The 17,985-nt window shown below is 35.0% G+C and overlaps 1 protein-coding gene across 4 annotated transcripts in view; it reads left to right on the top strand.

Moving 5' to 3' along the window:
* FBXL4 (F-box and leucine rich repeat protein 4) overlaps window positions 1-17,985 on the top strand; it is a 79,000-nt gene that overhangs the window by 35,393 nt on the left and 25,622 nt on the right. For all 4 annotated transcript variants that reach the window (XM_066254395.1, XM_066254382.1, XM_066254388.1 and 1 more), the window contains 2 exons: window positions 7,713-7,957; window positions 16,368-16,581. In XM_066254395.1, the coding sequence (XP_066110492.1) occupies window positions 7,713-7,957; window positions 16,368-16,581 (459 nt within the window). The remainder of the gene's footprint in view (window positions 1-7,712; window positions 7,958-16,367; window positions 16,582-17,985) is intronic.

Raw genomic sequence — 17,985 nt, 5'->3', positions numbered from 1 at the left:
TTTATAGCATAAAAAAAAGAAAAGTTGTTAATGTTTTTAATGAGCCAGTTTAATACTATGGCACATAACAAAAAAGACACAGACTACAGTCATCCCTCTATATCCTCTAGGGCAGGCGTCCCCAAACTGTGGGGCTGTGGGCAGCATGCAGCCCCCTGAGGCCATTTATCTGGCCCCCCACTACACTTCTGGAAGGGGCACCACTTTCATTGGTGGTCAGTGAGAGGAGCACTGTATGTGGCAGCCCTCCAACGGTCTGAGGGACAGTGAACTGCCCCCTGTGTAAAAAGTTTGGGGACCCCTACCCTAGGGATTGGTTCCAGCCAAAATCCTTATATGCTCAAATCCCTTATATAAAATGGCATAGTATTTTTATATAACCTAAGCACACCCTTCCATATACTTTATCTCTAGATTATTTTCCATTCTGACTTTTTTTTCAATTACAGCTTACATTCAATATTATTTTATATTAGTTCAAGTGTACAGCATAGTGGTTAGACAATCATATACCTTACAAAGTGCTTCCCCTGATATTTCAAGTATCCATCTGGCACCATACATAGTTATTACAATATTATTGACTATATTTCCTATCTGTACTTTATATCTTCATGACTATTTTGTAACTACCAGTCTGTACTTCTTAATCCTTTCACATTTTTTACTCAGTCCTCCAACCTCCCCTTCTATCTGGCAACTATCAGTTTGCTTTCTGTATCTATGAATCTGTTTCTGATTTGTTTGTTTATGATGTTCTTTAGATTCTACATATGAATGAAATCATATGGTACTTGTCTGTTCCTAATTTATTTCACTTAGCATAATACCCTCTAGGTCCATCCATTGTGTTGCAAATGGTCAGATTTGGGGTTTTTTAATGGCCAAGTAATATTTCATTGTATACATGTACCACCACTTTTTTATCCACTCATTTATTGATGGGCACTTGGGCTGCATCCACAGTTTGGCTATTGTAAATAATGCTGCAGTGAACATGAGGTGCATATATTCTTTCAAAGTAGTGTTTTGGATTTCTTTGGGTATATACCCAGAAGTGGAATCACTTGAGTCATATGGCAGTATTTTTAATTTTTGAGAAACCTCAATGCTGTTTTTACAGTGGCTGCACCAGTCAACATTTCTGTGGACTGAATGGATTGTTACAAGGAAGAAAGATATAACTGATAAGCCTGGCTGTAGGATGTGAGGAGGTTGACGTCAAGAAAGTAGAGAGTGAAGGATATCTCTTTGTATGGTTCTGATAGAGAATAAAATTTTGCTTGACCAGTGAGGGGCCTTCTACCATTTCTTATCTTGTCCCTTTGTAAATAGCTTGCATTCTTGTCAGCTAAATTTAAAGAGATCTAATTTAGATATTCAGATGATCAATATTCTTATATTATCATTGTCCCAAAGTGCTGTAAAATGTCCTTTTCAACCTTGTATTTATACTCATAAATAGCTGAGGGTTTGGCCCTCCTTAACGGTAATGAATGCACAATACAAATTACATAAAAAGATTGATGTGGTTGAAATGAATATGAATATTAAAGATCAAGACAATCTCAAATAACAGTTACTTTTTAATTGATAAGTAAATTTGATGATAGATCATGGAAGAAAAAATTTAAACTTCAGTTGTTGGAACGTCTTTTCAACCAAGAACTGTCTCTTGGTTTCATTGATTTTTCTTTTTCTTTTAGACTATTTTTTGTTATTGTTGTCTAAAAATGAGAGACACCTACAATCTTGTTATCACTTGCTTTTGGTTTTGATTTTTGTGTATGTGTGTTTTAAAAGTTTTTTATTGAATTTATTAGGATGACATTAATTAATAAAATGACATAAGCCCTGGCCGGTTGGCTCAGTGATAGAGCATCGGCCTGGCGTGCAGGAGTCTTGGGTTCGATTCCCGGCCAGGGCACATAGGAGAAGCGCCCATCTGCTTCTCCACCCCTCCCCCTCTCCTTATTCTCTGTCTCTCTCTTCCCCTCCTGCAGCCGAGGCTCCATTGGAGCTAAAGATGGCCTGGGCGCTGGGGATGGCTCCTTGGCCTCTGCCCCAGGCGCTAGAGTGGCTCTGGTCACAACAGACCGGCGCCCCGGATGGGCAGAGCATCGCCCCCTGGTGGGCGTGCCGGGTGGATCCTGGTTGGGCGCATGCAGGAGTCTGTCTGACTGCCTCCCCGTTTCCAGCTTCAGAAAAATACAAAAAAAAAAAAATTAAAATTAAAATGACATAGTTTTCAGGTGTACCATTCCATGATACATCATCTGTACACTGCACTGCACTTGCACAACCCCAAGTCAAGCCTCCTTCCATGACTATGTATCCCCTCTTTACCCTCTTCTGTATCCCCACCCCTCTCTCTTTACCCTCTTTACCCAGCCCCCGATAACCTTCCCTCTGCTGTCAGTCTGTTCTGTGTAATTCTGTTTCTGTTTTGTTTCTTAGTTTATTTTGTTCATTAGATTCCACATATAAGTGGAATTATATACTTGTCTTTCTCTGACTGGGCTGATCTTTATTATTATCTTTATTATTTCCTTTTTTGTACTCATTTTGGGCTTCGTTGTCCTTTTTCTACTTCCTTGAAGTGTAAGCTTATTTGAGATTTGGGTTTTTTTGTCTCTTGAGGTAGGCTTGTAATGAGATGAATTGCCCTCTTAGAACTGCTTTCACTGTGTCCCATAGATTTTTGGGTTATTGTTTTTTCATTTTTATTTATTTCAAGGTATCTTTAAATTTCTTTTTTAATCTCATTGTTAACCCACTTATTGTTCAGTAGTGTGTTATTTAGCTTCCATGCGTTTGTGTGTTTTTCATTTTTTTCTTGTGACTGACTTCTAGTTTCATACCATTATGGTCAGAGAAGACACTTGATATGATTTCAGTTTTTTCAAATTTATTGAGGCTTGTTTTATATCCTAACATATCTATCCCCAAAAATGATCCATGTGCACTTGAAAAGAATGTATATTCTGCTGCCTTGGATGAAATGCTCTGAAGATATTAATTAAGTCCATCTGATCTAGTATATCATTTAAGGATGCATTGCCTTGTTTGTATTCTGTCTGGAAGATCTATCTATGGATGTCAGTGGATGTTAAAATCTCCTACTATGACTATATTACTGTCGATGTCTTCCTTTATGTCCATCATGATCTGCTTTGTATATTTAGGTGCTATGTTGGGTGCATAAATATTTACAAAGACCATATCCTTTTGTTGGATTGATCCTTTTGTCATTATTGTACCACCACTTTTTTATCCACTTGTTTATTGATGGGCACTTAGGTTGCTTCCATATCTTGGCTATTGTAAATAGCTCTGCAATGAACATAGGGATTCATATATTCTCTTGAATGAGTGTATTAGGTTTCTTTGAATATATGCCCAGAAGTGGAATCACTGGTAATAATGCAATTGCATTTTGATTTTTTGAGAAACCTCCATACTGTTTTCCATAGTAGTTGTGCCAATCTACATCCCTGCCAACATGCACAAGGGTTCCCTTTTCTCCACATCCTTGTTACTAACCATTAGAGAGATGCAGGTTAAAAGCATAATGAGATACCAGCTCATACCTGTCAGACTGGCTATCAGCAATAAATCTAGATTACTTCTGATGCCTAATGCAATGTAAGTGCTCTATGCAAATCAGTGTTATACTGTATTGGTTAGGGAATATTAACAGAACAAAAAGTCTGTGCTTGTTCCTTATAGGCACAACCATCATAAGCCCAACTATTTAGTACATGTTAGAAACAATGTAACATTAAAATATATTTTTGATCTCAGGTTAGTTGACTCTGTGGATGCAGAAGTTGTAGAAACAGAGGGCTAGCCAATAGTAATTTTACTTTTTCAAATAAATAAATATAGTAAATAGAATTATTTTGAAAGATAATTCAACAAAATCATTCATGATGTATTGCTGCAATTCAAAAATGTTTTGGTATTAGAGAATATATATAATACCATAGTACTAGGTCAAAAAGAGAAAACTCCTATGATCATCTCAGTAAATGTGCAAAACTGGTTGAGAACTGACAGCTGGATAGATATCCAAGTTTTGTCCATGTCTTTTAAAAAGTAAATACCTTATTAAGCTATTTACTAATAGTCTATTATCAAATATTATTAATCAAAAGCTAGCATCATATTTAATTAATCAACCACTAGAAGTACATTATTTAATATGGTAGCCACTAGCCACATGTACTATTGAGCACATAAAACATGGCTAGTCTGAGTTGAGATGTACTGAAAGGGTAAAATACACATAGGATTTTAGAGGCTTAATACAAAAAAAAAAGAAAATACCTCAGTAATTTTATATTGATTACATGTTAAAATGATAATTTTAATATAGCTCATTAAATAAAATACATTAAAATGAATACCATATTTTTTAATTTACTTTTTAATTTTTTTGAGGAATAACTGACATATAATTGTATATATTTAAAATGTATATGATGATATACAGTATATACATTGTGGAATGATTACTAGCATTGAGATAATTACCTCAAATCTTAGCTCTTTTTTTGTGTGTGTAGGTGAGAATGCTTAAGATCTACTCTCAGCAACTTTTCAGTGTACAATACTGTGTTATTAACTATAGTTTTTTACTTTAAAAAATAAAGTTATTAGCCTGACCAGGTGGTGGCGCAGTGGATGGAGCGTTGGACTGGGATGCGGAGGACCCAGGTTCGAGACCCCCGAGGTCGCCAGCTTGAGCGCGGGCTCATCTGATTTGAGCAAAGCTCACCAGCTTGGACCCAAGGTCGCTGGCTCGAGCAAGGGGTTACTCGGTCTGCTGAAGGCCCATGGTCAGGGCACATATGGGAATGCAATCAATGAACAACTAAAGTACCACAATGAAAAACTGATGATTGATGCTTCTCATTTCTCTGCGTTCTCTGTCTGTCCCTATCTATCCCTCTCTCTGACTCTCACTCTGTCTCTGTAAAAAACTAAAAAATAATTTTTTTTTAAAAAGCCATAATTTTTGGAAAGACATATATTCGTAGACATATATTAAAATACTCGGTAGACTAGACCAACCACTATAAGGAACAATAAGTACGTTGGCAGGTTAAAAATCAATAGACTAAGAACTCTGGGGACATAAAAATAATTAAATGATAAACATAATAAAGGTATCAATTTTCCTTAAAGTGTGTATTCAGTGAAGTCCCAGTTAAAATACAAAACTTTTTATTTGATTTTTTAATTGAGAAGTTTACCTTCAAAACCATGAAAATACTCAGGAAAATGCTGGAAAAGTGATGGAGGGGGCAATGTTCCCACCAGATAATAAAGCATATTATGAAGCTCTAGTACTGATATTTGTGGGTCAACAATAAATATCAATTCTCATGTGCAACCAAACAATCCAGTGCATTCCAAAACATAAATTTTTAAAAGCTTAGAACAAAACTTTGACTCAGAGAGCTCTTGCTATGGGAGAAATAATGAATAAGTAAATGGAGCAGAAAAGAGGCAAGGAACAGACCAACAGGAAAGAAGGAAGCACTGTCAAAGGATTAGATTTCTGTAGTTTTTTAAAAAAGAACCAGTACATAAAACAAGCAAACAAAATGTGTCATTCTATTTTTGTCTTTTTTTCCTCCTTTTCTGCTTTTTAGAATGACAAAAGTTATAAAAGTATTGGTACCACTGTAGTCTAGGATATTGTGAATGGTTACTTTGATAAACTGTGGTAACTTGATGCAAACATTCCGAAGGACAATTTTGTACTTATATCAAATGTTTAAATGCATGAAATTTACCCTAAGATATATTTGTAAGTTTTGCCAAGATACACTTATACACAATGATATCACAGTATTATTTGCAATAAGGGGGAACACAGGAACTACATAAATGATAAATGAGTTAAATTAGTATGTCACATATAAAAAATGTAGTGGGGTGGATTGGTATGTGAAGATACAGAAATATCTACAGGCTATATATCATTAAATTCGAAAAACAAGGTACAGAAGAGTGTATATTGTATTCTTTAGTGCAAATCCAAAAATAGAATTTCATATATATCTGGAGAGATCAGAAACAGTATTAGTGCTCACCACTGGGGAGACACATTGTTAGAAACTTCTCATTTTCTTCCTGTCTTCAATATTTGGGTTTTCTAATGTTTACCTGAATTTTCTTTTGTTGTTTCATGTAATATTTTACATGTCAACAGTTTATCTGTTATTTGGACGATGAGATTTAAAGACTTTTAATCTCCTTATATTTCCCTGTTTTTATAATTAACCCACATGCACCTTTAATGTTATTATTATTAGTAAATTTTATTGACTTTATTGGGGTGACATTATTTAATAAAATTATATAGGCTTTAGGGGTATCAAGAACACCCTAAACCTTATCACACTCAATAAATAATTCATTGGCAATACTCATGTTTTATATATACTCTTTAAACTTGTTTTAAATATCATGTTGTCACTCTTTTGGTCTGAAACAGTGAAATTCTGACCTGAAGTTAATATTGGGCCTATATAGTCAAGTAAATTAAAAGAGAGCATTTATGTTAAAGGGCATGTTTGCAAAAAAGAAAGTCTAGCTAGATAAATACACTGCATTAAGTAAAATAACCTTCTCCTTCTCATGATTTTTACCATTTATCAAATATATATTTGATTTTTTTTAAATGTTGCTTGGTTCAAAATAGGTTAGTTAGCAGTCCTTTTTGAATATTAGTTTAGAACCCCCCCCCAACTATTCACCATTAAGAAAAAAGAAAATTTGGGGCTAGCTCAGGAAAGCTATTTTAATTAAAGATAAAAATCTTTGATTTCTCCTCTTTAATACTTTTTGGTATCTGCCCACTACTCCCATCATCACTGTGAGCTGCCTGAAGCTGGCGCCTGTTTCCTCTTTTCTGGAATTCTGCCTTAGCCCCCTGTCTGCTTTCACCTTCCTGCCTCCCCAGCCCTAGGAGGACCCAAATCTGACCGTGTCACTCTGTAGTTGAAATTCCTTCCAGACTCCTCATTGCTTTCGAATCAGTATCAGCTGCACTGTGAAGCTTTTTGTCACCTGTCTTTCTTTTCACCCCATTTGCCTCTCTCCCTTTTAAGCTGAGCCTGTTGCTCTAATAGCAGTCTGTGCTTCTCTCGATCAAAGCTATTAAAACATGTCATTGTACTTACCGGTCCCCACTTTGAAAGTGGGAATTCTTTTCTGTCACCAGTGTTTGATGTGTAGTAGATGTTTAGTAAATATTGAATGTATGAGAAATTATATTATTCAACAGGTTACCAAAATATTTCTTTGCACTGTAAAAACAATTAGTCTTCCTGGTCAGATCGTTCAATTGGTGAATGTCCCCCCAAAATGCAGAGCTTGCAGATTCCATCCCTGGTCAAGGCACAGACAGGAACAGATCAATGTTTTTGTTTCTCTCTCCCTTACCCTCTCTCTAAAATTAATAAATAAAAATTAAAAAAAATTTAAATCTGAGTTAATAAATTAGTCAACATGAGCTGAGTATATTTTGAACAATTTTGAAATGTTTTAGAGTCTTAAAAGTAGGTATGGTTTCTTCTGCTTTGGATATTTCAATTGAGTGTTGAATGTTTTAGTATGTGAAAATAGTGTTATAAAATATATGATACTGTTGTTCTGTTTTTCAGTCTTGATTATCTTGGTTTCTTTGTTTCCCGTAGCTCATTCAGCTGATTCTGAATCATCTTACAATACCAGACCTGTGTAGATTAGCACAGACTTGCAAACTGCTGAACCAGCACTGCTACGATCCTCTCCAGTACATCCACCTCAATCTGCAGCCTTACTGGGCGAAACTAGACGACACCTCTCTGGAGTTTCTGCAGGCTCGCTGCACTCTCGTCCAGTGGCTTAATTTATCTTGGACTGGCAACAGGGGCTTCATCTCCGTTGCAGGATTTAGCAGGTTAGTGCCAAGCTTGTTGAGGTTATTTCACCAGCAGGCTGTACTTATTATATAGTCGTTTCCATAATAAAGTTTGAAATCATGTACCAGGTACTTTACGGAAATAAAAAAGAAATATGTTTTGTACATCATCCTATCAAGAATAGTTCTGCTTGTAACAGTGAATGAGTTTCACCATCCTCTTCAGCTAAACTTCATGATAATATGAGGGGAAACTATGCCCTTTACATCATATTTTTAAATCCCAAGTAACTTTCAACAGAGTTCCTTTTTCTTTCTCATATTTTCAGCACAGATGATTAACATATTTAAAAAACTATTTCCAAATCAGAATCTACCTCTCTAATGTGATTTGTCAGAAATGGAAAACAATTTATTATAGAGCATTTTTAATTAAATCTTAATTACATGTGCAATATATCATCCAAATTTAGAAGCACATTTAAACTAATTATGTTGAAAATGCAATTGCATGCTAAACAGGCGACCACACTTGCAGACCTGCCCAGGTGTTTCTTCTGCTCCTTTCTATTTAAGCATTTAGTTTCCTTACTATTAAATGTCACCTGTTAAAGATGCAAAAGCTTGCACAAGTGCATATTCATCTAGTAATGCCAGAGTAATTTTTCTTATGACACAGATGTTTTTCTCTTAACTTTGATGATGTTTATTCTCAATGTATGTTACAGTCTAACTCCATTATTTCATTAAGTTAAATAATGAAAGAGTAGAAACTGGGAAATTATTATTTTTGATTAATGAATAATCTTCTGTCCTGTTTTTAGGAATTAAAAGTGAACTTCAGCTCCTCCAACACACATTCCTAGTGACTACATTTTGAACAATGGCTTATGAATTAGAAATTTGTGTACTGAGCCTTGTTTCCCATTGACTTACATAATAAACATGCAGTTCCAGGAGATAAAATAAATATTTGATACCATTAGGTTAAGATGAAATAATAAGGTTTGAAATGATAAAAATGTGTTCAAAATGTTAATATTGATAGTTTATGCAATAAAGTAAAAAATTATACCAGCAGGCTTTATAGCATGCGTCAAAACCATGGATGCACTGACTGCCTTCCTTTCCTGCCAAAAATAAAGCGAGGGAAGGAATACTTCCATAAAACATTATGGTATTGTGGGTCAGAGAGTCCAAAGATTTTAGAACATGCTATATATACAAAATCCTTTTTCATTATATGAGTTTGGTTAAGAGGAGATATCTATAGTAGAAAAATAAGGTGATTTTTTGTTTTGTTTCTTTTTTTTAGCAGTGTGATTTTGGTGAATTTTAAAGAATTGCTGGACATTTGACAACTATGTGGTAGAACACAGTTTAGTCCTTTCTACTTCCCCTTGCCCAAAACACACTTAATTTTCCTCTCTGATAATAGGATCAAGAAGAACTAAAGCTAATGAAGACTGTGGGTATGTAGAGCATACACCATGGATTATACACTGAGACAAACAGAGCAGACAGAACAATTGATGTCAGTAGCATTATGTTACATTATGAGGGCCTTCCCGGTATTTTATTTATTCTCATGGATCTTTTCTGTTTCCCACTGTTGGGAATTTATTGTTCATTTTCAACCTTCTATGTGTAAAGGCATTATAGGGAGTGTTGTTGGTCATGTAAAGAGACATATAATACAGTTCCTGCCTTTAGGCTACAGAAAAGATAAAGACATAAAGATAAACATGTAAATATATCTTTCCTACATTTTTATAAATAAAACAACAGGGTGGCAATTAATGAATATAGACATTAAAGGAAACGTTGGTAGTGAATGGCTAAAGTCCAGCTTCTTTTGCAAAATGTTGCCTATAATAATGATATAATGAGAAAATGCAAATGTGTAATATTAAATCAATTTTTCAAAACTTTCTTCATCTAACTCATTTTGGTGCATGAGCAGAAACTAAGTTGTGAGAAGAAAATGGAGCAATACTATTTTTAAAATTTTAGACTCTTATTGACTAACGATCTTGTATTGCAAGGTTAAAGCTTCGGTCTATTTCCTTACCAGTAATTTCTGTTTCAGCCATGTTAGTTGCTGTGGGGCAGTTTGAATAAGCACAAAAGTATACATACATAAATTTGAATTTTCCATATTTTACAATAGTTTTTAGCCAGTCTTGATAACAGTCCCTTAAGCATAGCCATTGTTCCCATTAAGAAAAGAAAAAGTTTAAAAAACAGGGAAAGAATCTTTTTGGGGGTGGGAGATACCGGAGTTTTGCCTCCTGATTGCTGTTGGCCCCCATGATTTGACTACTGAATTGATAGTCATTAAGGCGTGTAGGCAGCATTCCCAGAATAAACAATAAATATTCATGGCTTGATTATTAATGAATAATCTATGAATAAGTATGATCTATTTGTGCTCATTGCTGTGAAGATTTATTTATAATAATTTAAAGGAAAAAAGTACATTTTTAAAGTAGATACCAATGATGATGAGAAGCTTTTTGAGCAAGTCTTTGGGAAAAGTTTGATACAGTTTATTTTTGTTGCCTAAAAACCTCACAAGGTGAAACTATTTAACTGGATTTTAGAGAATTTTTAAAGGAATTTATATTATTTAAAATAGCAGGGAAATAGGTCAAATTAGAATAACAAGAATTTTAAAATTTTAATCAGTTATTAAAATCCTATCTACAGTTTTGTGATTTGCTACTTCAAGTACTGCTCATGTATATTATTACTCATTAAAATCACATCTAACATAATTCACTTTTATTATTTATATATTTATTTATTTATTTTTAATGAGAATGGAGGCAGATAGAGACTTCCACATGTGCCCCAACCAGGATTCTCCTGGCAAGCACAGTAGGGGACGATACTCTGCCCATTGGGGCTCTTGCTCTATTGCAACTGAAGCCATTTCTTAGCACCTGAGTCTGACTGAGGCCATGGAGCCATCCTCAGTGCCCAGAGCCAACTTGCTCTAATCAAGCCATGCCGCAGGATGGGAGCAGAGGGAGAAAGAGAGAAGCGAAAGAGAAGCAAGAGGGTGGGGGGAGAAGCAGATGGCTGTTTCTCCTGTGTGCCCTGACAGGAAATCGAACCCGGGACATCCACACGCCCGGCCGACACTCTACCACTGAGCTAACCAGCCAGGGCCATAATTCTACTTTTATAAAACAGTTTCCTAAAGTCTTAGCTGTTCTTTAATCTTGTCATTCTTGTGTTCAAAAAGCCTTAGGTTCATTTTTCCACTACCATTTTTCTTCAGATAATTACTCAAAATAATCATCTTGATCTCCACCTCAGTTATATATTTTTACCCCTAAACCCTCCACTGTTTTTCTTCAGAAAACATTTTTGGATGTTTTATAGATTCAAGAACTTTATTAGATGTTTTGACACAGAGCTTTAGTTTCATGGGCTAAAGAGCTTATTACCTGTTCACATATTAGTTTATTCAGTTGCTTGCCTGAACGTCTTACAGTTGTCTCTTTTTAGATCATCAGTACCTGGAAATTAGAGACAATTTAAAGACTAACTTCTACTATTGCTGGATAGTACCATACACAGTTAAGCAGAAGTTTTATTTTTAATGGCTTTATTTTTGAACAGATGTAAAAAATAATGTTCCAAGTTATTTTGAATTAAAAATTACCTTAAATATGCTATTTTATAAAACTCAAGGAAGGTCAGCTAACAAAACGTAAGATTAAATATCAGAAGCAATGGATATTTGTATCTAATTTTCCTTTTACCTTTATATATCAGGTGGATTGTAAAGATTAGTGTCTTCAATTTTGTGATGAGTAAACTCAAATCATTCATTCATGTGGTGTTAATTATTTTAGGTTGCAAAATAGTTACTATTTAGTAAATGGTACCATTTAGTATATTACTTCTTATGTACTTACATTACTCTGGACAAATTAATTCACTTCATAAGGATAAGCAATTTATTTCTCTCTCCAGAGAGTCCTTTTGTTCATAGCAGGAAACCTAGTTTGAGATTATTTATCTGAACTTAGATCTTTTCATAATACCTTCAATATCAAGAAATACTTATGGGAATTTATGACATGGAATAAAGGTTGTAGGAAATAAAGAAATAGTTTTCCTTTAAGGTGACCAGTATCACAATTGAGATGAATAAATACATAATCAAGACAAAAACATGCTATAATTATGTATTAAATAAAACTTACATGAGCAGCATTAAAGAAGGAAGTAAGAGTTGTATTTGGCTAATTAATTGGGTCTGTTGCTACTTCTGCCTTCTTGGAATGGACATGCTGTGAAAAAAGTAGGTAATGTAGATCTTGTAAGTTTAGGAAGAGAGAATATAGGGAAACTGACCAAATAATCTGCTCAAAGTAAAAAAATAAAAAAAGAGTGACAGAAAGGTAGTATCGGCATGATCATTATCTTTATTGGACTTTCCAAGTCTGTCATTCATTAAAACAACTTGGCAAGTTTTCTAGTCTCTTAACAGTTGGTTTTCTGGTGATTGGCTTGGTATCACACGGTAAATTCTTTAGACGGGAAAAGTTCAATAATGAGAGCAAGGAAAAAAAGGATGTTAAATAGCCCAAGTCCAATCTGAAAGAGAATTGTAGAACAAAGTGCTTGCTCAAGTAATGAAGACCTTCAAGAGATGCTTAAACATTTTAATTTTAAGAGTTAATATACTCATTTAACTTCCGTGATCTGCAGTTAATTTCAGAAGTAAGAAATCAAAATAGGATATCTTTAATTCTCTGAAAATTTATGTCCATTTACTTCTAGATTGCTAGCTTATAAATAATGAAGTACAACCCATAACTACTCTGTATGTTCAGAGTAAGGTAAAAAATGTTTATTTGGTCATATGTCTTGGGAATAATTTGACCCTGTTAAGGAAAAAAGGACCCTGAGTTCATAGAACTTTATTCTAAAATACAGAGAACTTAAATTCTTCAAGTGAATTTTCATAATTGCAAGATTTATTAAATCAAGCTCTCATCAAATGTGTTTTACATGCCTCATATTGTGCTAAGTACTGGGTACACCAAGAATCTGTTTAAATTGTCAAAGGATTTAGGCAGCTTATAAAACTCATTATAAAGAAATTAGTCAGTAAGGAAATTATGGAAATTAAGAAAAAAATAGTGGTTGAAAAATAGATGAGCCAGAGTTTAACTCAGTTTATACATAGAAGGTATATCCTAATTTACTATAAATTGCCTACCTTTGAAATAGATCCAGAATCTCAATACTGAGTACCATATTCACCTGGTGCACCATCCTCTCTTCTCTGAATGCTGTCATGGTGGCCTGATGGTTTCCTTTTTATACCCCTATTTCAGTGGTGGGATTCAGCTGGTTTGCACCAGTGTGGCAGAACTGATACCTAATTTTTTGTTGAGTTTAGTGAACCGGTTGTGAAAATGGCACTTGTAATCAGGGTTCTCTCTAAGGTCGGCACCTGAGCAGCCACCCAATGTGGAAATCACAAATTTACATTCCTTAGTTTTTGTTTGTTTGTATTTTTCTGAAGTTAGAAGCAGGGAGGCAGTCAGACTCTCGCATGCACCCGACTGGGATCCACCTGGCATGCCCACCAGAGGGCGATGCTCGGCCCATCTGGGTCATTGATCCATTGTGGTAGGAGCCATTCTAGTGCCTGAGGCAGAGGCCATGGAGCTGTTCTCAGTGGCCAGGCCAACTTTGCTCCAATGAAGCATTGGCTGCAGGAGGGGAAGAGAGAGATAGGGAGGAAAGAGAAGGGGAAGGGTGGAGAAGCAGACGGATGCTTCTCCTGTGTGCCCTGACAGGGAATTGAACCCAGGACTTCCACACGCCGGGTGGAGGCTCTACCGCTAAGCCATCTGACCAGGGCCTCCTTAGTTTTTTTTATGTTCATCTGCACAATAGTGTATTCTAAGTGACTGCAGTAATGTTCATTCTGTCCATAGGTGAAAAAAATGTGATGAAACTATGCTTGTAGTATTTATTTATTCATTTCATAAAACTCATTATACCTTTGATGAAATACTACATTTTAATTTCCTTGCATTTGTTACTTCAGTAAACAAACATATAACATAAAGAGAATATGTGCCAAACAACCAGGGGGTGACAGCTTGTATTGTTTTTTGTCAGGTATTTATTATTTAATATTTTTTCATTAATATTTTAAAACTCTAACATAATCTAGTTATGTGTACCTCTTTTGTTGTTCTTATTTATTAAATGCATGAAATAATAAACTACCTTTCAGTATATCTTTTTTTATATTTAAAACAGTCATTAGAGCAGAGAACCAGTTGTTAAATTATTTGAATCCCAGCTCTGCCCTATTTCCTTCAGTCTTTTATCCCCACAGAAAGCAGTGATCACATTAAAAATGCACTCAGGTTTTGTCACTCCTCTGCTCAAATCTCTCCTATGATTGAGAATCCCATCTCTTAAAATAAAAGCCCAAGTCTTTATAAGATACAGACTATATGAACTGTCCCTTACCCCTCTGATGCACTTCTCATTCCCCCCCTCACTTTGTGCCTGCCCCTCCCTTTGCCAGATATCTGTCAGTCACCCTCTCACTTCCTTTGGTTCTTGATTCACCTTCTCAGTGAGGCTTCTCTGACCATCCTATTTACCTTGGCAATATTTCCTATTGCTCTTCCCTGCTTTTCTTTCCTCCTTGGCATTTTTCACTCTCTATTTATTTCACTCATTTATTTTATTATAGTCTACCTCCCCTGCCAAAATGTGAATAAGTTCCATGAGAGCAGAGACTTTGTTTTGTCTACTCCCAGCTCCCCAGTGTCTCTAGAGTAATACCTGGGTCAGAGTAGTAACTCAATAGATATTTGTTGAATGAATAAATTAATGAATGAATGTGCTTGATGCAAATTGCAATTTAGTTTCCATAACTAGTGAGGTAACAGTAGTCAGGTGGATAGGAGGAAATCCAGGAGAGGGAATAGTTTGAGATGTGCCAGAGAATTTTAAGGAAGGGGTGGGTAGTTGTGTAAAATGCCACAGTAAGTCAAGTGATACAAAGACGGAAAAGAAAGGTTATCAGATTTGCCCTTTAAAAGGAAAGGCTAGATTTAGGGAGAGCAGACACATTTTGCAATAGATTAAGAATAGTGGGTGTTCAAGTGTAAATAAAATGTGTAGGCTACAGAGTTATTTTCAGTTTTTAAAATAAATTTGTAGCAACTCATTTTTGATTGTTGTTTGGCTGTAAGTTTGTCAAGATTTAGCTTTTATTTTAGTATTTGTGGGGTGCTTTGACCTTTTCAAGCTTCTTTCACATATTATTTGATGTTCAAAATCATGAGATAGTATGGTCAGTGCTGTTATGTAATTCTGGTCTGCCTTTTACAGCTGAGGAAATGCTAAGACTTGGGTATGTGCCTCTTCCAAAGTTACATGCTAGGAAATAGTGGAACCGGATAAAAAAATTTGACTTTTGACTTAGAAGTTCACTGTTAACTTTCTTTACTTAAGTGATTGATTTAGTCAATTTTATTTTTATATGTATTTGTAAGCTTATTAAACCATTAGGGAAAAAGATGTGGCATAAATAAACTAACAGTATATTACTGATGTGACACTGACATAGGCCAAGAGAATGTCAAGAGACCTGGACAGGGATGATTGGTACTCTTAAGGGTTCAGTTTGCTTAGTTGATAGTTTCATGGATTCAAATACTCCTAGACTCACAATTACTTTTGGATTATTTTCAGATGATGATTATGGACAGGACTATTTTTCCCATCTGTTATATAACTAAGATAAATAGTTATTTCTATTCTGAGAAGGAATTATTTTGTCTTCCACATTTAATTATTTCTGTGTATTTTATGTGAAGCTGCAATTGAATATCTTGTAGTAATTTCAACACCATCTAACCACTAAATAATAACAGTTACAAGGAACATATCACAACGGTACAGTTAAGCCAACCCAGGAATTTACTGAGTTGAGAGGAGGCTAGTGTGATTTGTTTTGAGATCATTTAATTAAAGCTATCACATTGCGTACCATGTGAAAAATAAATTATCCAGTATTGAATGGGTACTATTTAGGAGAAAATGTCTTCCAAGAGTTTAGAGTTTTGCTTTGTTTTGTTTTTTGGCTCTACTAACTTAATTGTGAATTTCATGTATGTTGGAGAAACACACGCTCTGCTTTCTTAATTTTCCACTTAGCATTAGCTGCCATTTTTTGTGATGTGAGTCCATTTTATCTTCTCAGGTTGATTTATTTTAGCCTAAACATGCCTATCTCAGTATATAGTAAATGAGGATTTAAGTGAAATAAGTTTTATGTTTTCCCATTTTTCTGAAGTTGTCTGTTTAGAGTTGATATGATTCCAGAGTACTTGCAAAAATACTTTTAGTTTTAGTTTTATGAAATTCACATGGAGCATTATTTCTACAGGTTTCTGAAGGTTTGTGGATCTGAACTAGTGCGCCTCGAATTATCTTGCAGCCACTTCCTAAATGAAACTTGCTTGGAGATTATTTCTGAGATGTGTCCCAATCTACAGGAGTTAAATCTCTCATCCTGTGATAAACTACCACCTCAAGCATTCAACCACATTGCCAAATTATGTGGCCTTAAACGACTTGTTCTCTACCGAACAAAAGTAGAGGTAAGAGTAACTCATTTATATCTTTGCTAATGTAATAGCCAACTGAATATTTAGTCGCTTATAATAATGTGATTTCTGGATCCTAAACAGATTGAGTTTATGGTGCCACCTGGCTATTCAGAAGTCATTTGAACTGATTCAGTCATTTCAAAACTATTTAGTCTTTTGTATTGTTTTTATTATTTATAAAAAATATTCTCTGTGCTCTTACAAGTTTTTAAAGCTGTTTATGTTTCCACGTAAAGAAACAAGCAATGGGTTTAGGTGAGCTGGAATGCTGGCGGGGAGTGAATTCGAGAAAGGAACAGGAGCATGGTATGCAGGAAGACATTTGCTTGGAGCAGAAAGAAGCAAAGTGGAATTTTTCCAGACCAGACTTAGGAATTAAAATTCCTGATATTATAGCTTACAAGTCTCTTTAAAGAAAAATGGAGTTATGTCATATATATTAATCTACTGGCTTTTCACACATAAACCTCTATGACATCTTTCCAGGTCATTACATATACCCCCTGACTCTCTTCATTAACTGTCATGTATGTTATTCAATAATCTATTCAGCATTTCCCAAATGATCAACACTGAGGGTTTTCCAGTAATTTTTCTTTTACAGACTATCTATCACAAAATTTTACATATACATGTTATTATTGCTGTAGGATAGAGTCCTGTAAGTGTTATTGCTGGGTCAGAATATGTGCCTGGGCCCATGAAGTAAACCTGCTTTCTGTTCTGTACTGTTCCCTCTACTCCTGTCATGTTGGCCTTCTTTCTAGTCCTTGAACATTGTGGTCCCAGCTCAAGGCCTTGCTCTCCAGCCTGTCTGTAATACTCTTCCAGCTTATTGAATGGATGCCCTCTTCTTAGCTTGATGTTCAACTTAAAATTTTTATTCAGAGATGACCTCTTAGACATTGCTAAAAGGAACCTGCCCTCCCGTTTCTAGTTTGCATCTTAGCATCTTTATCACTCTGAAATTCTTTGTTTTCTTGCTATTATCTGTCTGTCTCCTTACACTGGGAGATAAGTTTCATGAAGGTTAAGAGCTTTATATGTTCTTTTTCTTTATTACTATGTTTCCAGCATCTAGAATATACTTGGTAAAGATTGGCCTTTTAATAAATATTTATTTACCTTGATCGAAGCTTCAACCTCTTAGTATTTCAGTTTCCTCATCTCTAAGATGGAGATAATAAGAATATAGATCTCATATTGTCATTGTGAAAATTGTACATAAAGAGCTTAGAGGGTGCCTAGAACATAGTAAGTGTTCAATAAGTATTAGCTGCTAAAAACAGTAGTAGTAGTAGTGATAATATCATCGCAGTTCTATAGAATGTTTGGGTGCCTAGAACATAGTAAGTGTTCAATAAGTATTAGCTGCTAGAAACAGTAGTAGTAGTA

Source organism: Saccopteryx bilineata, chromosome 1, assembly GCF_036850765.1.
Source record: "Saccopteryx bilineata isolate mSacBil1 chromosome 1, mSacBil1_pri_phased_curated, whole genome shotgun sequence".
NCBI classification, from domain to species: domain Eukaryota; kingdom Metazoa; phylum Chordata; class Mammalia; order Chiroptera; family Emballonuridae; genus Saccopteryx; species Saccopteryx bilineata.
This window is presented reverse-complemented; position numbering and strand designations above follow the sequence as displayed.